The sequence below is a fragment of the Erythrolamprus reginae genome, chromosome 3 (assembly GCF_031021105.1).
Source record: "Erythrolamprus reginae isolate rEryReg1 chromosome 3, rEryReg1.hap1, whole genome shotgun sequence".
Lineage (NCBI taxonomy): Eukaryota > Metazoa > Chordata > Lepidosauria > Squamata > Dipsadidae > Erythrolamprus > Erythrolamprus reginae.
In genome coordinates, this window is record NC_091952.1 from 59198798 (window position 1) to 59222556 (window position 23759).

Here is a 23759-nt window from a genome sequence, read left to right on the forward strand (position 1 = left end):
AAATACGTACAAATAACAATCTAAAATTTTTGTTTATTTTTTAAAAAGCTTTTTTATTGTCTAAAAGGGCAAATTGAAAAATCATTGATTAAAAAAGCACAGTGCAAAAGTTCAGACATAAAACTCCATACACGTTCCTTTCGCTATAACACAGCATCAAGCAATCTTATATCATTCCCACAAAGTTCCCCCTTGTAGTCAGTCAAAGCAGCTGCACTGAGTTTAATTCATAAGATGTAATCCATTAAATTCCTATGTTTTACTGTCATCAAAAGGAAAGGATGCTGTGTCAGAAATGGAAAAAAAAACACATGAGCAACCTGCTTGAACATCTTCAGACCAATTAGTTAACAGTAATTCCTTTTGGGTAGACATTCAGTTCTGCATCATATGTTTTCCCCCAAAAATAATACTACTTATGCCTTTCAGACAAATAATATGATTGTAACATAAAGATTTTCTCTCCAATTAATTGTTTGCTGAATTTTTTCCCTAATATTTGTTAACTCAAACAGGAAGAACATTAGCATTGTTCGTATACTGTGGGAAGAATATTGTGCTCTTTTGCCATTCCCTGCTTTAAAAAGGACCAAGTAAAATGCTTGAATACTGTAGTACTCCAAAAAATAAACAAATTTTTGGAGCATGTTTCTCCTACTCAGCAACCTTCAAAAGTGGTTCAGTTCAATTCGCTGATCGCTACAGCATGTTTCTGATACAGTACAAAATTGCTTTAAAAATATAGAGGTAAAGAGATTGTCATTAAGAAAATATCTAAATATAAGATCTTGTCATTGCAGTTCTAGCAGAAGACCGTTAGAATTGATATAATCTCTAGAAAATACACACACTTACATATAGAAAAGCTGACATAGAACCCACCCATTACACAGCTTAGACCTTTTAAAATGACTGAATTTCCTGGAAAGGAAATTCTGCAAAGCATTCTGTTTTTAAGTACAAGAGCTTTCCAAATTTGTTAGTGCCTGACTTTGTTCAGACTGACCCCAGATAAAACGTCTATGGATGCACACATAAAGGGAGTCTGGGAAACCCCTTGAAACAACCCTTTGGGAGTCTTCTGGAAGAATGACTGGTTCAACCTTTGTGAAGCACCTATTTTCTGTTCTTGCTGTTATGTTAACATAGCCAAGACAGAAACATTACACAAGATAAAAAATCTATTTCCAATCAGTCCTCTCAATAACCTCTTGACCTTTTTCATCTCCAGAATATTTTACTCTTGAGCGCTGCACTTCCCTGACCATTTTAAAAATGAATATTAAAAATTTGAATGTTTCAATATGTATGACAATTTTACAATGTCAGCCTTTCTGGATTATGAATAGATCAATTTATAAAAAACCTGAGTAGCTTTAACTTCATATGTTCACCAAAAACAAAAGGCTGCCAGTTAATAATCCCAGGAAAATTCCTTCTACTGTTTTTAAAAATAAAAAAAGCACAGGAAATATTTTAACTTTAGCTTTTGTCCTGCTGTCCTCTTTATTTTGTTTTGTCCCTCAGATCACTAAACCAGTAGGTGGCCTTTCAAACAGTCTGCTATGCTGGCTATCTAACTCTTCTTAGTTGGATGGCTGAAGACAAGTAATTCATCAGACTCTGAAAGAGGCAAATTAGATCCTGCAAGAAAAAGTGCTATAAAGACAACAAATACGACTGGTTGCCTTAGTTAAGGTGTTATCAGTGCAATGAAGTCTATAGCTTTAGCCTCTCTTCACCGCTGTCTCTCTAATAAAATAATTTCAAGAAAGAGCTTAACAACTGCATGCCTGACATAAAAGCAGGGACAAAAATGGTCAGAGTTCATAGAATTTTGCTAGGTTTAGAAATAACATTATTGGCAAAAAAGACAAAAGTAGCAACTGACATGGCCCAAAAATGGTACTTCAAGAAAAACTGAAGCAAGAGGATTCAGCAGCTGCATCACAAGGCAGTTCAAAGCCTCTTTCCACAAAAGACTCATTAAAAGAAGTCTGTGAGCAGAGGAAGACTTAGCAGATAAACTGTCAAACACAACAATGTTAATTAGGCTAGGCTTTCAGATGTTTGAAAGATCCCAATACCCATACTTCCCACAATGGTATTTTTGATCAAGAGAAGTGGAGATCTTTTAACTACTGGGAACTGAAATCAGCAGAAGAACTTTCATACTTGAGGAAGGTGAAGAGACGATGCTGAAAGGGGAAAGTGCACATTGTGGTTTATGAGCAGCTAAGACAGTATTTTCCATTGTCCCTGCTAGAATGAGTGACTGCCTTCTCTTCTGATTTTCTCAACAGTGCAAAGAGAGAATTTGTGAGTGCTTTAAAAAGTATATAGATTTGTTCGAATGGCACTTTTGACCTCTGGTCAGATGAAGCAGAAAATATTAGTTAGCAGCAACCCCAGTTGGATGTGGGTTCGTCTTTTAGATTGATGTAGTCCCCACGGCCTGAAACAGACATGTCATGATCACCTGGCCATGTTGTGATCATCATTTTTTCAATTAGGACCCTGGGAAGAGAGAAAACTGAGTTACCGACAAAACGTGCAGCAATCATTTGGCAGCATCTCAAGAAAAGGTAAGTCTCCATTTCTTTTTGTAACATCTCTATTCTAGATCTCTTCCAGATGAGTAAAAAAATTAAGCATAATTTTGAAAATCTGCACTGCACTGTTTACATAGCATCTTTAATAACAGAATTATAGGTCGACCAGCACCCAGATACATTTGTAACTCTAAGATACTCACTGACTAATGCTGGGATGGATGAACATCAATGTGAGTTAAAAATCATTTAACAAGTGCACAATATTAGGTCTAGGCTCATACTGTTGTCTCCTGTGTTATGCTGTTTTTCAATTTATTATCTCTTACGGTTAGATGTTACACTCCAGTCATAAGCTATAGCAATGGTAGTTATCTCAGTATAAATTAACCCTGATCTTTGTGGTAGTTCTCATTCCAATGTTAGCTGCAATTCCTTCTATTCGGAGAATTTAAACATATCTGCAGCTACCATGTTTTCCCAAAATTAAGACCCTGTCTTATATTTTTTTTGAAACCTGAAATAAACATTTGGCCCTATTGTCATGAACTCAAAAGCCTGATTGGGCTTATTATCAGTGGATGTCTTATTTTGGAGAAAACAGGGTACTACTACACAGTCATAAAGGAACAATATGCCCAACTGCTTTTTAGAAACATTTAAGCATTCAATGTTCCCTACCTCATTGACTCATTGACATTTTTGTTTTCCTTGACAGATGTCTCAGTCCAACCAGTAAAGCCATTCTCTTTGCTGAATTGGTCAATTTCTTCCCTAGTCATAGCCCAGGGATAAAGATCACTCTGAAAGAGAGTTCAGGAATGTTAAACTCAGCAGTGTGAAAACAATTACTGAGCACAATTTTTTTCTCGGTCACTACTGTTAAATTGCAAATATAATTACATTTAATTAAATACATTTTATTATATAGCACATCTTTAATTCAACATTGCTGCAGTTTAAACTAGCAAGATAGGTGGTAATGTATTCATGTCCATTCTTCAATTAAAGAAAATCTACCTCTTTTTAGTGATCAGAAGAGAACACTGAGAAGGGAAATTATCTAATTTGTCAAGGAGAGAGAAAATTGCACCAAGAAAATTGAAATCAATGTGTCGTGGAGAGCTTTAATTTATACTCTGTGAATATAAAATAGACTCTAATGTGGATCTATCATGTACTGTATACAATGATCCCAGAATCATATTAAACAACACCATCAACTTACTAATTTACTTCAGTTGAATAAAGAAAAAATGTAACCTTCAGAGCATTTTTCTTTCAGCTATAATTCAATAAATAGTTATTGCATTTTGTTTTTTTAATAGAAGTTGGATAATCAACTCTCATTAAGTTTGAGTTTTGAAAAATAGCCAGATATTTGCTTAAAGTAGTCTGCCCCATGGCATTATATTAATTTGACAAGAAAATTAAACTTACCGCCATTAAAATTAAGCTGGAAATTTCTACAGTGCCAGAATGTTTTTGTGACCATCTCTGACTTAAGGTTCTTTCTAATGTATAATATTCAAGATTTAATTCATAGAATGTATGCTTTTCTGCCTGTGCTGAATTAAAATTTTGAACTGAGATGCAGCATATTGGGTAGGGATGTAACACAAACAACCCCAATTAAGATCTCCAGCCAGACATTAGGTTACAATATTAGTCATAGTACCATCCCTTAGCTCAAGTTATACTAACCGGCATGGAACCCAACACCTCATTTTCTAATTGGCATTAGCCAGTTTAATAGAATAACATCTATGAGTTGACCTGGCTATTGATAGGTTTCTAAGCCAATTCAAGATTCTGGGTAAACATCTATCCAGTCCTTTATAACTTAGGCCTTTAACTTTGGGACCAACTTCTTCATGTAAAATCTGCCTGACCTACATAGGGGAAAGAAAATTGTACTGGAAAAAAAGAGATCTGGCATCTAGATATTAATTTTTATAGCTTTAGTCCCTTTCTTCTGGAATAGAGAAACATCTTTCAGCTGTGGCGAGGGGGCGTTTGCCCAGGTTCACCTGGTGCACCAGTTGCGGCCCTATCTGGACCGGGACTCACTGGTCACAGTCACTCATGCCCTCATCACCTCGAGGTTCGACTACTGTAATGCTCTCTACATGGGGCTACCTTTGAAAAGTGTTCGGAAACTTCAGATCGTGCAGAATGTAGCTGCGAGAGCAATCATGGGCTTCCCAAGGCATGCCCATGTTACACCAACACTCCACAGTCTGCATTGGTTGCCGATCAATTTCCGGTCACAATTCAAAGTGTTGGTTATGACCTATAAAGCCCTTCATGGCATCGGACCAGAATATCTCCGGGACCGCCTTCTGCCGCACGAATCCCAGCGACCGGTTAGGTCCCACAGAGTTGGCCTTCTCTGGGTCCCGTCGACTAAACAATGTCACTTGCTGGGACCCAGGAGAAGAGCCTTCTCTTTGGCGGCCCCGATCCTCTGGAACCAGCTCCCCCCAGATATCAGAGTTGCCCCCACCTTCCTTGCCTTTCGCAAGCTCCTTAAAACCCACCTCTGTCGTCAGGCATGGGGGAATTGAAATTTTTTCCCTTCCCCCTAGGCTTATAGAATTTATACATGGTATAGCTTGTTTGTATGATTGGTCTCTTAAATTGGGGGTTTTTTAGATTACTTTTTAATATTAGATTTGTTACATTGTTTTCTTTATTGTTGTTAAAGGCCCCGAGTCTTCGGAGAGGGGCGGCATACAAATCTACCGTATATACTCGAGTATAAGCCGACCCGAGTATAAGCCGAGGCACCATTTTTTGGCACAAAAACTGGGAAAACTTATTGACCCGAGTATAAGCCGAGGTTAGAAAATGCAGTGGTTACTGGTAACTTATAAAAATGGAAACCAATAAAATTACATTAAATGAGACATCAGTAGATTAAATGTTTTAGAATATTTATTTTAAAGAGGGTAAACAATATTTATTTCAAAGTGAGTAAATAAAAGCAATCTGATATTTACAATAAATTAAATAAAATTAAATAAATTAAAAAGTAAAAAAAGTAGTTCAATCAGCAACCAAGCTAAAACCTATGAGTCAAAATCCCTCAAAACAGGATTTTAGAGACTTAATTTTTCTCTCTATAATCCAATGATAAAGTAGAGAGAAGAACAAAACAATATTTTTTCAAATTCAAATTGCACAATAATTTCACAAAATTCTTTTTCCCATCTAAGAATAAAAGATTTTCAGAGACATAAAAATTGCATAACATTCTACCAAACTACCCCAAGCCATGCAGCCAAGTTAATTACTGAGTAAATTTATGTACAGGATTGCATATTAAATCAACTCTTTATTCTGAGTTAAGCCTTACAGATTTCAATAGGACTTACTTACAGGCAACTGCACAGATGGACTGCAGTTTTAAGCATATCTATCAGCAAGTTCCCAAAAAACTGAGACTTATTCTGAGGTAAATCCACACAGAAATAACAATAGATTTAAATCCAAGAGGTAAATATTAATATTATTTTAACACTAAAACTTAATGCTAAGTGAGTACAGAAATGCTAAACATCTTAAGTATTCATGAATCTCTATGGGGTAGAAGAAAGCAGCATAATGTATCTTATTTTTACAATCTACTGGCAGGCTAAAATTAGTACGATTGTATATTGCTTGTACCATAACAAATCTACAGAATGAATCCAACAAAGCCCTTAAAAAGTACTCAATTCCTTTTTCTTTTTCTTCTACCCTTCTTCCTTCTCTCTCTCTCTCTCTCTGTCTCTCTCTCTGTGTCTCTTGAGAGAGGGGGGGGAGGGAGGGGGGAACTTTATCAAAGTTCTATAGAAAGGAGACTTTGAAAAAAAGCAGAGAGAGAACTTACCTCAAAATCTAATCAGGGAATTAGTGCAGTAATTGTACAAGCTGGCAACTTTGCTGGACTGCCCTACCCTTCCCACAGCCGCGTCACTCGGAGCCCCCTTTTACTTCCCTCTTGGAGCTCCTTCCCTTCTCCGGGTCCAGCAAAGTTGCCAGCAAACTGCTCCGACGGCGTGCGAGAGGGGAAAAGACGATGGGAAGTCGGGGTGGGTGGGTTCCTCTCTCACACGCCGTCGGAGCAGTTTGCTGGCAACTTTGCTGGACCCAGAGAAGGGAAGGAGCTCCAAGAGGGAAGTAAAAGGGGGCTTCGAGTGACGCAGCGGTGGGAAGGGTAGGGCAGCTGCCTTCCCCGGGTCCAGCAAAGTTGCCAGCCAACTGCTCCAACGGCGTGCGAGAGAGGAACCCCCCCCCCCTGACTTCCCATCGTCTTTTCCCCTCTCGCACGCCATCGGAGCAGTTTGCTGACAACTTTGCTGGACCCGGAGAAGGGAAGGAGCTCCAAGAAGGGAAGTAAAAGGGGGCTCCGAGTGGCACGGCGGTGGGAAGGGTAGGGCAGCTGCCTTTCCCGGGTCCAGCAAAGTTGCCAGCCAACTGCTCCAACGGCGTGCGAGAGAGGAAACCCCCCCCGACTTCCCATCGTCTTTTCCCCTCTCGCACGCCATCGGAGCAGTTTGCTGGCAACTTTGCTGGACCCGGAGAAGGGAAGGAGCTCCAAGAAGGGAAGTAAAAGGGGGCTCCGAGTGACGCGGCGGTGGGAAGGGTAGGGCAGCTGCTTTCCCCGGGTCCAGCAAAGTTGCCAGCAAACTGCTCCGACGGCGTGCGAGAGGGGAAAAGACGATGGGAAGTTGGGGTGGGTGGGTTCCTCTCTCGCACGCCATCGGAGCAGTTTGCTGGCAACTTTGCTGGACCCGGAGAAGGGAAGGAGCTCCAAGAAGGGAAGTAAAAGGGGGCTCCGAGTGGCGCGGCGGTGGGAAGGGTAGGGCAGCTGCCTTCCCCGGGTCCAGCAAAGTTGCCAGCCAACTGCTCCAACGGCGTGCAAGAGAGGAACCCCCCCCCGACTTCCCATCGTCTTTTCCCCTCTCGCACGCCATCGGAGCAGTTTGCTGGCAACTTTGCTGGACCCGGAGAAGGGAAGGAGCTCCAAGAAGGGAAGTAAAAGGGGGCTCCGAGTGACGCGGCGGTGGGAAGGGTAGGGCAGCTGCTTTCCCCGGGTCCAGCAAAGTTGCCAGCAAACTGCTCCGACGGCGTGCGAGAGGGGAAAAGACGATGGGAAGTCGGGGTGGGTGGGTTCCTCTCTCGCACGCCATCGGAGCAGTTTGCTGGCAACTTTGCTGGACCCGGAGAAGGGAAGGAGCTCCAAGAAGGGAAGTAAAAGGGGGCTCCGAGTGGCGCGGCGGTGGGAAGGGTAGGGCAGCTGCCTTCCCCGGGTCCAGCAAAGTTGCCAGCCAACTGCTCCAACGGCGTGCGAGAGAGGAACCCCCCCCCCCCGACTTCCCATCGTCTTTTCCCCTCTCGCACGCCATCGGAGCAGTTTGCTGGCAACTTTGCTGGACCCGGAGAAGGGAAGGAGCTCCAAGAGGGAAGTAAAAGGGGGCTCCGAGTGACGCGGCGGTGGGAAGGTTAGGGCAGCTGCCTTCCCCGGGTCCAGCAAAGTTGCCAGCCAACTGCTCCGACGGCGTGCGAGAGGGGAAAAGACGATGGGAAGTCGGGGGGGGGATTCCTGCTTCATGAGTCTCCCCCCACCTCACCGGCTTCCCATCGTCTTTTCCGCTCTTGCAGTTGGCTGGCATGTTTGCTAGAGCCGGGGAGAGGAGGCAACTGCCCCACTCTTGCCACAGCCGCTTCGGTTGGAGCGCCCTTTGCCGCCGCACTTTGCCCTTTCCCACACTCGCCCAAGCCAGCAATGTCTGCCGGGCTCCCGCGGTGCGCCCTCTTGTGGTGACCCGGCGCCCTCTTGTGGTGACCCGAGTATAAGCCGAGGTCGGGTTTTTCAGCCCATTTTTGGGGCTGAAAAACTCGGCTTATACTCGAGTATATACGGTAATAAATAATAATAATAATAATAATAATAATAATAATAATAATAATAATAATAGCTTGCCCTTGAAGGTTTGGTGTGCACGTACTCTGATGTTTCACATCATAAAATAGTCCTCTTTCAGAGAATATTTGAACTTGTTTGACAGCAGCTATTGTAGCAGTTTGTTTATAGTTTTTAATATTATGACAGCATGTGGCTAGTAGGTGCTAAGCTTTGCCTAATTTTATAATGTATTCCTGTACATAAAATTCTTTTTGTTAGTTATATAACATCTATTTCATTAACACTTGCTCAGTTAAAATCCGACTCAGGAATGCTCAAAGACACAAAATGCTTGAATTTCCAACAAAGCCCAGATCTGAGATGAAGTCCAAAAGTTCAGGAAAAAAACCCTGCCATGTAGCACAATGAGCAGGACTCAGCAGGACTCCCAACTTGGCAATCATAACTTACTGCCCACATGCCCAGTCTACAGAAGTAGAGCACAGCAATAATGAAAATTACCTTGAATGTATTTGGGTCAATATTAAAGGGGGAGGAAAATGAAATTGCCATAGGTCTATACTATAGGCCACCCAACCAAACAGAGGAAATAGATGAACTTTTTTCTGTCAGCTAACTAAGGTATGTAGGAAGCACATTACAATAGTAATGGGGGATTTTAACTACTCTGGCATCAATTGGGAAACAAACTTTGCACCAAGTGGAAGATCCAACAGGTTCCTAACAAATCTAGCAGACAACATTATTTCCCAAAAAGTAGACAAGGGAACAAGCCATATTGGGATCAGCCATATTGCACTTAATTTTCACTAACAGATATGAAATGATAGAAGGTGTTGAAGCTACAAGAACATTGGGGGCAAGTGATCATGCAAAATTGGAATTCAACATTATGCAAACACAAGCAGTAGAACAGAGCAGTCAAACTAGAATCTTGGACTTTAAGAGAGCTAATTTCAATACACTTAGAGAGAGTTTGAAAAGGATTCAATGGATGAGAGTCCTCAAGGGGAAAACAATTCAAGAAACTTGGGAAATTTTGAAAAGTGAGATTATAAAAGCCAAGTCTATCACAGTACCAATGAAGAAAAATAATATCTCTCAAAAGAAGCCAGCATGGCTGCACAATGAACTTTCTGACAAATTGAAAGACAAAAAGGACAAATATAAAAAGTGGAAGCGGTGTGTGTGTGTTAATGAAGGCAGAATACCAGAAAATAGACTGAGCCTGAAAAGATGAAGTGAGGAAAGCTAAGGCTCACAATGAACAAAGGCTTGCAACAAAAGTAAAAAGTAACAAAAAAGCTTCTTCCAACATATTAAAAACAAGAAAAAGGTCAAGAAAACAAAAAAACATAGATCCAGGAAACTACAGACTGGTACTGCTCATGCTGGGCGGGACGGTGGTGGTGGCGGGTTTGGAGTGGCCGCGGCTACCAGTCCTCTATCTCTGTCTGGCTTCCAGAAAGAGGAAACGAGGTGGTCCCGGCCGCTTCCCGCCGCGGCCAAAGGGCTGCCGCGAGTTTTTTTACACCCGGCACTGGCTCTCCATCTTCCCACCCCTGAGGCAACACACCCTGCCCCATTGCGGTTGGGGCCTTTTAATTCCCCCCTCAGCAGAAGTGGCTGCTTTAGGATCGGGGGTATGTCAAAAGGGTGTGCTGCCCAAGAACCCGCGATGCACCGAAACCGCGAAAGCTGAACTGCGAAGTGGCAAGGGATCACTGTATATAAAGAACAGTTGCAGGAACTGGGTATGTCTAGTTTAATGAAAAGAAGAACCAGAGGAGATATGGTAACAGTGTTCCAATATCTCAGCAATTGCTACAAAGAAGGGGGAGCCAAACTATTCTCCAAAGCATCTGAGGGTAGAACAAGAAGCAATGAGTAGAAACTAATCAAGGAGACAAGCAACCTAGAACTAAGGAGAAATTTCCTGACAGTTAGAACAATCAATCCGTGGAACAGCTTGCTTCCAGAAGTTGTGAATGCTTCAACACTGGAAGTTTTAAAGAAAATGTTGGATAACCATATGTCTAAAGTGGTGTAGGGTTTCCTGCCTAAGGAGGGTATTGGGCTAGAAGACCTCCAAGTCCCTTCCAACTCTTCCCTTCCCTTCCCTAGTATTCTATTCTCTTAGAAAGTAATTTCTATCCCACCTTTCCTGCCCTGGAACTGCAGCTAGTATAGGAAGACATCCCATTGATATGATGTATCCTTATCCTTGCCCTATACACATAGCAACTTAATGCCAAGTCTTCAAGCAATCCAGCTTTACAGACCCAGGAACGCTTTGCACAAGAATTTATCTATGTGGATGCTAAGAGCTGACATTGAGTTACTTAATCATCCACAATTTTTATACAAGTCCTTTAGCTTTTGGCCTAACATCACATCACATCTATATTCCCAACAGGTGTTTGCTTTTTTAATGAAAAAATGACAGAATGCAAAAAAGGGCAACAAGTACGATGAATGGAAATAGAGCATCTCACTTATGAAACCAGGTTGCAACGCCTTGGTCTCTTCAGCCTTGAAAGACGGTATATTTAAGGGGTGACTTGATGGAAATGTATAAAATCATGCATGGGATAGAAAAGGTGGATAGAGAAAAATTCTAGGACGAGAGGCACTCCCTAAAGCTCATAGGTAAGAAAGGGAGGACAAATAAAGGGAAGTATTTCTTCACCCAGAGGGTACTTGGTTTATGGAATTCACTTCCACAAGAGGTCATGACAGCTGTCAGCCTTGATAGCTTCAAGGCAGGATTAGATAGATTCATGAATGCCAAGTGTATCGGTGGTTATTGAAACGGATGTCCATGTGCCACTTGCTTCTATATTAGTTGAGGCAGGCAGGATTCCCTTGAGTACCGTTTGTTGAGGATCAAGGAAAAGGGAGGGTTTTGCCTTCTCTTTCTGTTCAAGATCCCCATGTACAATTGGTGGGCCACTGTGTGACATAGAATGCTGGACTCAATGGGCTTTGGGCTGATTCAGCATGGCTCTTCTTATGTTCTTATGAATCCCTTGCTTTACTCATCCATTCCAGAGATCCACATACTTTAAAAAAAATCTCTGAACAGTAAAAACAACACACTCCATAGTGATACACAAAAAAGCATAGTAATCTCTCTCTCTTTCTAAATGTATGCATCCCATCTCCTCAAAAGGTTCTATGATTCTATGATGAAGTAACTGCATACCTACTGTCTGTTCTAGTAATCAACAAGTTGTAGTAAGTCAGTTTTTATTTACCTTATTAGCCAATAGCAGACAATGGATAGGACTTCCGTCTTGCAGTTTCACCTTGCTATCCAAATCTTGTTTCCATTTCTGGCAATTGAGGAATGAGTTAAAATTGGTGACATCAAACATGATGACACAGGCTGATGCCTCCTTGTAATACAGTCGAGTCATTGATGTGAAACGTTCCTGACCTGCATGTTACATGAGAAATGTTAAATCATCATCTTAAAGCAAATATTTTCTGATGCAACTGTTTTAGGGTTTTATCTTTGTATGCCGCCCTGAGTCTGCGGAGAGGGGCGGCATACAAATCCAATAAATAATAAAATAATAATAATAATCTTTAGTATTTCACATTAAACTTTTCTCAAAAGGTCCAAAGATCACACAGTGTTAATATCATTTTATAATGCCTTGGTAAGGCCACACTTGGAATACTGCATCCAGTTTTGGTCGCCAAGATGATAAAAAAGAGGTGGAGACTCTAGAAAGAATGCAGAGAAAAGCAACAAAAAAGATTAGGAGACTGGAAGTCAAAATATATCAAGAACACTGCTGAAATTGAGTATGTCTAGTTTAATGAAAAGAAGGACTGGGGATACATGATAGCAGTGTTCCAATATCTCAGAGGTTGCCACAAAAATGAAGTAGTCAAGCTATTCTCCAAAGCAGGACAAAAAGTTTTGTTGAGTGAATGGTGATGAACGTTTTTAAATCATATTAGAGCTTTTTAAATCTTTTTAGCCATATTAATTGGATTTTTAGATATATTTGTTATATTGTTTTTGATATGTTGTGAGCCGCCCCGAGTACTCGGAGAGGGGTGGCATACAAATCCAATAAATAAATAAATAAATAATAAATAAAAAGCAATGGGTGGAAACCAGTGGTGAAATCCATTTTTTTTTTTACTACCGGTTCTGTGGACATGGCTTGGTGGGCATGGTAGGGGAAGGCTCGGTCGGTTCCTTCCTTCCTTCCTTCCTTCCTTCCTTCCTTCCTTCCTTCATTCATTCATTCATTCATTCATTCATTCATTCATTCATTCATTCGACTTCTATGCCACCCAATCCCGAAGGACTCAGGGCAGCTTACAATAATAATATAAATACAAATACAAAAAATACAGAACAATAATAATAAGAAGTAGAATATAATATCTAAAACTATAAAACCCTGTAATAAAAAAAGCCCATTAATTATAAATCAGTCATAATCATATGCATACATTCCATTCATACAGTTTGGCCATGAAAGATGTACAATTCATGATCCCCAGGCCTGCCGGCAAAGCCAGGTCTTCGTGGCCTTACAGAAGGTCAGTAGGGTGGGAGCAGTAAGGACATCGGGGGAGTTGGTTCCATAGTCGGGGCGGCTGCAGAGAAGGCCCACCCCTGCAGTCCTGCCAACCTGCGTTGCATGGTCAATGGGACCAGCAGGAGGCCAACTCTGTGTGCTCTTATTGGTCTCTGGGAGGTATGTGGCAAGAGGTGATCCTGTAAATAGTCTGGCCCTGAGCCATGTAGGGCTTTGTAGGTAATAATCAAAACCTTGAATTGTACCTGGAGACTAATAGGAAGCCAGTGCAGCTCGTGGAGCATAGGTGTTATATGGGCATACCGAGGTATAACCATAACAGCTCTCGCGGCTGCATTCTGGACTATTTGCAATCTCTGAACACATTTCAAGGGTAGCCCCATGTAGAGCGCGTTGCAATAATCAAGACATGAGGTGAGTGACTGTGCCTAGAGCTTCCTGCAGGATACTGCAAAATCTCCATTCCCACCCCACTCTGGGGCCAGCCACAGCTGGTATTTGCCAGTTCTCCAAACTTCTCAAAATTTCCATTACCGGTTCTCTGAACTACTCAAAATTTCCACTACTGGTTTTCTACAACCTGTCAGAACCTGCTGGATTTCACCTATGGTGGAAACTAATCAAGGAGAGAATCAACTTAGAACTAAGGATAAATTTCCTGACATTTGGAACAATTAGTCAGTGGAACAACTTGCCTCCAGAAGTTGTGAATATGCCAACACTGGAGGTTTTTAAGAAGAGATTGGATAACCATTTGTCTGAAGTGATGTAGGGTTTCTTGCCTAAACAAAGAGTTGGACTAGAAGATTCCAAGGTCCATTAAAACTAAAACCCAAACCCAAACCTATTCCATTCTATTCTATTCTAATTTAAAGAAAACTCGAGACTTTTCACATCATTAAATGTGCTGTTTATTGGCCCATGATACATAATGTCCTAAATAAGTAAGTATTATATCCACCAGGCTGAGGAAATGACAGATTATGGTCTACTGAAAAATCACTAAGTGGTTTTTAGTAAATTAGTAAATTTAGTAAATTATTGTGATATCTTATATTGCGCAAGGGTGTTTGACTTTCAAATTTTCTTTCCCAGGGTTTAAAACAAAAACTAATTCTTAGGCTAAGAATTTGCTTCAAGATAACCTTTGAGGTTAGGTATACGACTGTCTCACTAGGTCACCAAGCAGAGATGCCTAGTTTGAACTTCAGGGTCACAAGTGGCCACTAGAAACCCTGAGTGGGCTTCTCACAGACCTGCAGAACTTGTCAAAAGCAAGAGATTCTCAAATCAAGTTTGACACTTCAAATCTACATGCATGCATCCATGAAATTTTCACACTAGGTGTGCAGAAGTGGCTCACTTTTGCCTTCTTCCAAAACGGTCCCCCCCCCTCCATCTTTGTAGTTTATCTATACCTCTAGAATTTTCTGATGGTTTTCTAACTGAGTATACTTACATTGTTTGAAACAGCCATATTTCTCTAGTTGCTTCCACCTACTCTAGGCTCAAAAGCCATTCTTTGATGGTCGTTTTTAATACAAGAAAATTATAACTATCTGTAGAATAAATAAACATACCGTGTTTCCCTGAAAATAAGACCCTGACATATTTTTGTGAACCCTGAAATAAATGCTTGGCCTTATTGCCATGCATCCAAAAGCCCGATTGGGCTTATTAACAGGGGATGTCTTATTTTGGGGGGGAAACAGGGTGCATATAACACCATGGAGAGCTATGTTTTTTACATAGAAGGTCATATTTCTCTAGTTGCTCCCACCTACTCTAGGCTCAAAAGCCATTCTTTGATGGTCGTTTTTAATACAAGAAAATTATAACTATCTGTAGAATAAATAAACATACCGTGTTTCCCTGAAAATAAGACCCTGACATATTTTTGTGAACCCTGAAATAAATGCTTGGCCTTATTGCCATGCATCCAAAAGCCCGATTGGGCTTATTAACAGGGGATGTCTTATTTTGGGGGGAAACAGGGTGCATATAACACCATGGAGAGCTATGTTTTTTACATAGAAGGTCAAGAGAGTGGAAGCCCGTCTCATCTCTGGGGGAAGAATAGTGCACAGGGCAGGGGCAACGGTAGAGAAGGGCGGATTTTGTTGTTCAAACAATATAGTTAGTGCTCAGATTACAACCGCAATCTGGACTGGAATTTTGCTCACTAAGAGATTCGGTCATTGAATCATCACCTGACTGAACCTGATTTTATTATTATCTTTATTGTGGTCAAGAAGCACTTGTTAAGCGAATCTGGCTTCCCCAATTGATTGCTTGTCAGAAACTGGCTAGGATGGTCAGAAATCCCAGTCACCTATACGCAAGCCGCTCCAAACTTTGTTAATGCGAGTTAAATACAATCAAGTGATTGTGGGGATGATGGAAATGGTTGTAATTTTGAAGAAGGATTGTCAATCATTTTCTCTGAAGCCACCATAACTTCAAGCCATTGTGAAATGAACAGTCATAAGTCAAGAACTAGCCTTAAAGAACATTCCTGGAATCCCTACTGTACCTATTTCTTGACTTTGCCTTTTTGCAAAGTGCACATTTAACTTCAAGTAAGCGCACATGAAAATAAAATGCAATCAAAATGGTCTCTCCAGGCATAAATCCAGCTGGTGGTGACCCTGAACCAGTCACTCTCTCTCAGCCCAAGGATAGAGGCAATGGCAAACCATTCTTAAAACCTTGCCAAGAAAACTGCAGGGACTTGCCTGGTTAGTCACCAGGAATCAAAACTGACTCATGGGCAACCTGTTTCTTGGCATATCTCTCAAAGCATGCCAAATAAAATGAAACACAAACATAAGGAACTTGTAATAAGAGGAAATAAATACAATAGGCCTGAAAGCTGCCAGGAAGATAAAAGTAAATAAGATTAGTCTGCAAAAAGTAGAAAGGTTTATATATACTGTATACAGTGTTCCCTCAATTTTCGCAGGGGATGCATTCCGAGACCGCCAGCGAAAGTCGTATTTCCGCAAAGTAAAGATGCGGAAGTAAATACACTATTTTTGCCTATGAACAGTATCACGAGCCTTCCCTTAACACTTTAAACCCCTAAATTACAATTTCCCGTTCCCTTAGCAACCATTTAGATTATTACTCATCATGTTTATTTATTAAAGTTTATTAAACAAATATTTATTAAAGGCAGATGAAAGTTTGGCAATGAGATATGACGTCATCGGGCAGGAAAAACCGTGGTACAGGGGAAAAAACCGCAAAGTATTTTTTAATTAATATTTTTGAAATATTTTTGAAAAACCGTGGTATAGACTTTTTGTGAAGTTCGAACCCGCGAAAACCGAGGGAACACTGTAAGGGTAACATCACTGAGGAAGGTCTTCCTTTCTTTCCTTTCTTTCTTCCTTCCTTCCTTCCTTTCTCTCTCTCTCTCTCTTTCTTTCCCTTTCTCTCCTTCCTTCCTTTCCTCCCCTTCCTCCTCTTCTTCCCCCTCCTCTCTCTTTTCTGTATTTTTGGCAGCAGAGAGGTCTTCTGCCTCACAATATTACATTTTTCTTATTTCTTTACTAAGAAATCTAAACACATATTTTGAAAACTGGCACCATGGTTTGAATGTCAGTTGGCCCTTAGGGAGCAAAACCTGACATTTAAAGAAAATCAAAACCTTCAACCACAAGATGGCAAACTTTAAATAAGAAGCAACTCAAGTTATGTGAAGGGTTTCTAATGCCTAACAGATCTTTAATAGGTGTTAATTGCAATATCCATCATCCTGCAGAACCTTCTCAAGCTTTTTTACGGTATTCCAAGAAATATTGCTCCTCAACCGACACTGCAAATAATGCAAACCATATTTCAGAGGCAAAGCTATGTAAATACTTTCAATCTGAGTTTGACTCCTATGCATTCATGAAACGTTTGTAACATTAACAATAGATAAGGTTTGTCAATGCTTTCTTTCAAGATTTTTTTTTTTGGGTGGTGGGGTGGAGGGTTTGACCTCCCAAGCTTGAGTACAGTCTATTTATCCAATTCTCCAGTCCAAATGCTAACCAGACCTAAGCCTACTTAGCTTCCATAGCAGTCAAAATTGGTCAGGTGCTGCCACCTGCTGAGACTTCAAAAGAGGTACAAAACATAAACTTTTAAGTGGAATATTATGTCATTTGAGTCCCGCACAATAGAATACCGTATTTTTTGGAGTATAAGATGCACCGGAGTGTAAGATGCACCTTAGTTTTGGGGGACAAAAATAGGAAAAAAAATCTACCTACCAGGTTCATCTGGCTAGTGTCCTTAGTCTGATCAGGTTCAGCACATTATTTTATCCCCTGGTTAGGGCTGGAAAAGCCTTTTTCAGAGGGAGTAGGAATGATAGAAAGCCTGCAAAGACTTAGGGCTGGGAAAAAAACCTTCTTCGGAGGGAGTAGGAAGCCAAGAAGATCGCTAGCATCTAGTTAGGGCTGGAAGAAAAAGCTTCAAAAAAGCTACATTTGGATTATAAAACACACCCAAATTTTCAGCCTCTTTTGGGGAGGAAAAATGTGCATCTTATAGTCCAAAAAATATTATTATTATTATTATTATTATTATTATTATTATTATTATTAAATTAAATTCAATTTATTGGATTTATATGCTGCCCCTCTCCGAAAACTTGGGGCGGCTAACAACAGTCATGAACAATATACAGAAAAAATCCAATACTAAAAACTAACTTAAAACCCCTTAATATATAAAACCAGCATACATACAAACATACCATACATACAGTTGTAACAGCCTAGGGGGAGAAGAAATCTTAATTCCCCCATGCCTGGCGGCAGAGGTGGGTTTTGAGTAGCTTACGAAAGGCAAGGAGGGTAGGGGCAGTTCTAATCTCTGGGGGGAGTTGGTTCCAGAGGGCCGGGGCCGCCACAGAGAAGGCTCTTCTCCTGGGTCCCGCCAAGTGGCATTGTTTCGTTGACGGGACCCGGAGAAGACCCACTCTGTGGGACCTAACTGGCCGCTGGGATTCGTGCGGCAGAAGGCGGTTCCTGAGGTAATCTGGTCCGGTGCCATGAAGGGCTTTATAGGTCATAACCAACACTTTGAATTGTGACCGGAAACTGATCGGCAACCAATGCAGACTGCGGAGTGTTGGTGTGACATGGGCAAATTTAGAGAAGCCCATGATTGCTCTCGCAGCTGCATTCTGCACGATCTGAAGTTTCCGAACACTCTTCAAAGGTAGCCCCATGTAGAGAGCGTTACAGTAGTCGAACCTCGAGGTGATGAGGGCATGAGTGACTGTGAGCAGTGAGTCCCGGTCCAAATAGGGTCGCAACTGGTGCACCAGGCGAACCTGGGTGAACGCCCCCCTCGCCACAGCTGAAAGATGTTTCTCTAATGTGAGCTGTGGATCGAGGAGGACGCCCAAGTTGCGAACCCTCTCTGAGGGGGTCAATGTTTCTCCCCCCAGGGTAATGGACGGACAGATGGAAATGTCCTTGGGAGGCAAGACCCACAGCCACTCCGTCTTGTCTGGATTGAGTTTGAGTTTGTTGACACCCATCCAGGCCCCAACAGCCTCCAGGCACCGGCACATCACTTCCACTGCTTCGTTGACTGGACATGGGGTGGAGATGTATAGCTGGGTATCATTGGCATATTGATGATACCTCACCCCATGCCCTTGGATGATCTCACCCAGATGATGATGATGATGATGATGATTATTATTATTATTTAGATTTGTATGCCGCCCCTCTCCGTAGACTTGGGGCGGCTTACAGCAATGATAAAAACAATATATAATGACAAATCTAATAGTTAGAATCTAAAATAACAATAATACATTTAAAAAGTCTAAAAAACAAGAAACCCCAATATATAAAAACATACATACAGTCATATCATACGCATGGTAGTTTAACTGTTAGCTTGTTAAAGAGAGCCTAACAAATAAGGTAAGAACATTTACTCTAAAGACTGAGAAGGGGGGGGGGGGAAAGCAGGTAACTTCCTGAAACTCACCAGCAATATCCCATAGCTGTAACCTCACTGTCTCCGATTCTGACCATTGCACCACCTTCAGAGCAAAATCCACTAAAAACAAACACAGAAAATGAGAGAAGAAAATGCCACTTATTGTTTATAGTACTTTCTTTCACACTGTGCATCAATGCTGGTTTACCCTCTGTGTATAGACACTCTAAAATACATGGTCTATTGCAGGGATGTCGAACTAGCGCCCCACGGAGTTTAACAACGTGGTCTATTGCATGAGCCATGGCACTTCTGACTTCATGGGGAAATCTTTTATAAATTACACTGAAGAACAGTGAAAACAAAGAACCCCAAACTGCATTTCCTATCCACACAGAGAGCTTAAAATTGTATGGGCTCTGATCACTGCAGCACGACCATTTGATTCTCAACATTTGCTGGAGTACATTAAGCAATTTTAACAGAAAGGGAATGTATACACTGTGTGGAAATAGTCTGAATGACATATGCAGCATGATCTGTACCAGCATTGGTTTTAAATGGAGTAAATTTGAAAAGGACCCCAATTATTGACAATGGCACATATTTCTGATTTATTTTGAGGTAAAAGCTGTACATGTTTCTCAAGATTTGGCATTGCAACAGTCTTCATCCATCAGTACACAATAAGTGTAGCAATGCAATCTTATCTGCTTTAAGCACTATTGTTTCTATCAGTGATTAAATAAGTCTTCTACTTAAAGGTTAACATATTAAACTTTCCAGAAAAATGTAGAAGAGCATCTGTGACTCATCATGACTACCGTCATATAAGACAAATACATCTTTAAAATATTCTACTGCTGAACCACATTTTTTTCAGAAGTGTGCTGCCTCTGATTAGGTAAAGAAAGGCATACAGCTCAAAGGACTAAACTAATATATGAGAGAGACTCATTACATGCAAAGCAAGATAGTTCAAGCCATTTTGTCATAATTATGATGATTATTTGTGTGGCTGTAGGTAGCTGCCAGCCTTACAAGTTATACCACATAGGGAACATGATCAGATGAGCTAACTATAGTTTATTATAAAGCTTCATTAACATTTCCACTACTGGTTCTCCAGAACTGGCTGTAGCTGCATCCTAGGTAATGGGCTGATAAGAAGCAGCTGTGTTTGTGTGCGTGTGGGAAGAACAGGAAGAGACTCTCTCTGGTTTTCCAGAGACTAAAAAAAGAAGAGGGAAGAAATTACTTTCGGTCTTGCAAGACTGATGTCAGCTTTGCAAGGTAACCCAGGAAGGAAGAATACTCAGATGAATGTACTTCTACCTTTAAGGTTAAATTAGCAGAATACTGTAGGCACAGGGAAGGAGAAAGTATATTGGCAAACTGGTCCAAACCCATCCCTGCTATGTATGCACTGTATTTAGCTAGCCCTCAATTCAATGTGGATTCCTTGTAACTGCCTGGACAGTCCACAATAGCTGAGAAGAGGCTGGTGTGACCTTGGATATGTGTCACACAATGTGTTGATATATCTTGGTGATGTGTTATTGCTGCAGCTTTCTTAGCAAGATTTCAGAAGTGGCTTGTTGTTGGGTTTTTTTTCACTGCTGACAGCAGCGAATGGCCCTCTGTCACACAGCCTAAGGCAGGCCAGAACTCACCTTTCTAGCCTGCTGCTGTAACTACAGAAAAGCTTGTCAGCAGCTATGATTAAACCTATGATATAGGCCTGGAGTGGGTGTTAAAAGTGTCTTCAGGGCAAAGATATCACTTTGCCGTTTGAATTATAGTCTCTCAGGAATACACTCTATGTATGTTAATAACCAGCATTCAAGTCTGGTCAGAAACTAAATTTGATTTCATTTGCATCTACATTAAAAAACAAATATTCAGTCACATTAAAAATATTAATTTGGTCATGGCTTTCAGAAATCTCACAATTAGATCCAAATTGTGAAACTAAATCATCACATATTCTTGGCGATAAAACTTACACACAGAATACTGATAATGCCTAATTAACAAACATTTAAAAATAGTGAATGCCTTGTTTCATTCAATATGTACACCCACATTCAGATGTCCTACATGCATATTTAGCATTAAAAGTGTAGAGGGTTTTTTCAGTATTTTCTTTATCTGTAAAATAATGCAATAAATAGAATAATTTATCTAAACTAGTCTGTAAAAAGCCGCTATTTTAATACAAACATACATGTATATCAGTGAATGTTAAAATGTGCTGCCTGCTCATATTGCTCCTCACAGTAGAATTCATGCTGGATTAAGTGGAACTGACAAAAGTACATAATGAGATCATGCACCAACATTCTATAAAAGTAATAGAAATTTTGTTCTGAATTACAGATTTTTTTAAAAAACCATGTAATTCAAGTTAATCAGAAAAGAAATTGGAAGAGTGGAGAAGATAAGAGCCCATCTTAACATAGAAAAAAATGTTTGGTTTAGTTTATCTTTTCTGTGGCAACAAAACACTGCACAATCAGTGCTTAGGAAGCATACCGGACCGCTAAGATTATGAGTAAGCATGGTCACATTTCACTATGATACTTTAGCAAGATAGTAATTTCCAAATTGAGGAAAAATAGGGTTTCATATAAACCCACAACAAAGAGGAACCAAGTATTGTAATGCAAACATTCAGATAAACAGGAATTACCGAAGCAAGGTAATATCTTTCAGCGTAACTTCTCTTGCAATAAAGTTTCAATGCAAAGTCTTTTAATCAGACACATCTTTGCAATTAGGGAATAATTTAGTGCCCAAGAACAACCCTGTACATTAAACCCCTTTCCCTGCCACCACCTCCCCTCCAAATATGTTAGTTTAGTTTCTGTAAACTTTAGTTTCCATCACTTCCTGAGAAAAATCCAGAACACTCACCTCCTACCGTAGACTTGTATTGCTTGTTGAAGCTGTCGTTGGCGTATCTTTGGACCAAAGAGGTCTTCCCAACTGTGGCATCACCAATAATTAAGACTTTGAACATGTGGTCATGATGGCCCACCATGGCTGGACACCAAATCCAATTAAAAGAAGCTGCTGCTGCCTCCTTCTTGCCTTTCCTGAGGAGGGGTGTCACTATTTAAAAACATAAGCTTTGTTCTGAAAACGGCTCTATTGGTTTGCTGAAATTAGTTACTTAAGACAGAAGATGGTTAAAACTGTATTTTTCTTACACATTTAAAGATTATGACTTTCATCTTTAAGAAAGGAGTGTTGTAAAACACCAAGAAGCATGGCTTATTGGGGGAGCATTGTAAAGATTCAGCAAATACCTGGCTTTCTTCTAATGACATACTAATCTGTTACAATATCCTTCCTGTCAATGACTACTTCAGCTTCAACCACAGCAACACTCGAGCACACAACAGATACAAACTTAAAGTAAACCTCTCTAAACTCAACTGCAGGAAATACGACTTTACTAACTGAGTAGTTGATGCATGGAACTCATTACCAGACTTTGTAGTATCATCACCTAACCCTCAAAACTTTACCCTTGGACTATCCACTGTTGACCTCTCCCGATTCTTAAGAGGTCAGTAAGGGGTGTGCATAAGTGCACCAGTGTGCCCTCCGTCCCCTGTCCTAATGTTTCTTTTTGTACTAGTATCATATATATAAAAATATCTTTAGAAACATAGAAGATTGACGGCAGAAAAAGACCTCATGGTCCATCTAGTCTGCCCTTATACTATTTCTTGTATTTTATCTTAGGATGGATATATGTTTATCCCAGGCATGTTTAAATTCAGTTACCAACCATGTCTGCTGGAAGTTTGTTCAAAGCATCTACTACTCTTTCAGTCATCTTTGGTGGTGTTGTACCACCAATACTTGACAAAACAAACAAATAAATAAAAATAAAATACTTTGCTGAGCTCTTGTTTTGTATTTTGTTATGCTCTTGTTTGCAACTTCACTTTGAGCTTCTGGCATTCAGTACTACAATCTCAGATCCATTGTATTATTTTCATTTGGGGAAATGTAACCAGTTGCAGTGGGAAAATTCCATCCTATCACTGAAATCAATATTAAAATGTATTTATTTTCTGTTTTGGGGAGGAAAGGGGGGGGGCATCCAAGTAAAGAAAAAGAAAAAGAAAAAAACCCAAAAGTACAATTCGTGTTGTTTACACACACACACACACACAGAGAAAAACCAAACCAATAACAACCCTGCACATTCAATCGTAGTTTCTGCAATTCAGGGAACTCACGAAAATTGCGCTTCCTGGCTTCCCGTCTGCAAGGATGCCTCTTTTCCGTGCAAGCACTCCCCTAATTTAGGGGCGAGGGGACCACAAAGACCACTCCCACAAGCGTTGTTTCAGTCATAGAAGCACCGGCAGTGCTTTGCGATGGGAACTTGAGAGAAGAGCCGCCCGCCCAACCTGGGCTTTCTAAGCAACAAACAAGGAAAAGGGCTCCGCACTTGATGATGCGCCAACGTGAGGCAACCGCGCCCGAGGAAAAGCACCACAAGCGCGTTTGCCGCGGAAGGCGAAGGCAGCGCTTAAAAGGGGAGCGCCGCCGCGCGCGCTTCCTTCTCTCGCGCCGCTTTCCGACTCCGCTTCGCCAAACGCTTTTTCCGCCTTCGTCTCGCTGTCATGTGAAAGGACCAGGCGGCGGCTCTGCCCCTTTAAAAGACCCCAAAAACTACATCACCCGGCATGCATCTGCGGAGGGCGTCTTGATGACTTGAGAAATGTGCGGCGTTTAAATTCAGAGGTCTCC

The 23759-nt window shown here is 40.9% G+C and overlaps 1 protein-coding gene across 1 annotated transcript; it reads right to left on the minus strand.

Moving 5' to 3' along the window:
* Nucleotides 1-26: 26 nt before the first annotated feature.
* RAB29 (RAB29, member RAS oncogene family) lies at nt 27-23759 on the minus strand. The gene is made up of 6 exons (XM_070745526.1): nt 23243-23759; nt 21903-22100; nt 19035-19106; nt 11724-11905; nt 3234-3355; nt 27-2517 (listed from the first exon to the last, which is right to left on the minus strand). Exons 2-6 carry the CDS (start codon nt 22027-22029, stop codon nt 2397-2399), a joined length of 624 nt encoding a protein of 207 aa, XP_070601627.1. The 5' UTR covers nt 22030-22100; nt 23243-23759; the 3' UTR covers nt 27-2396.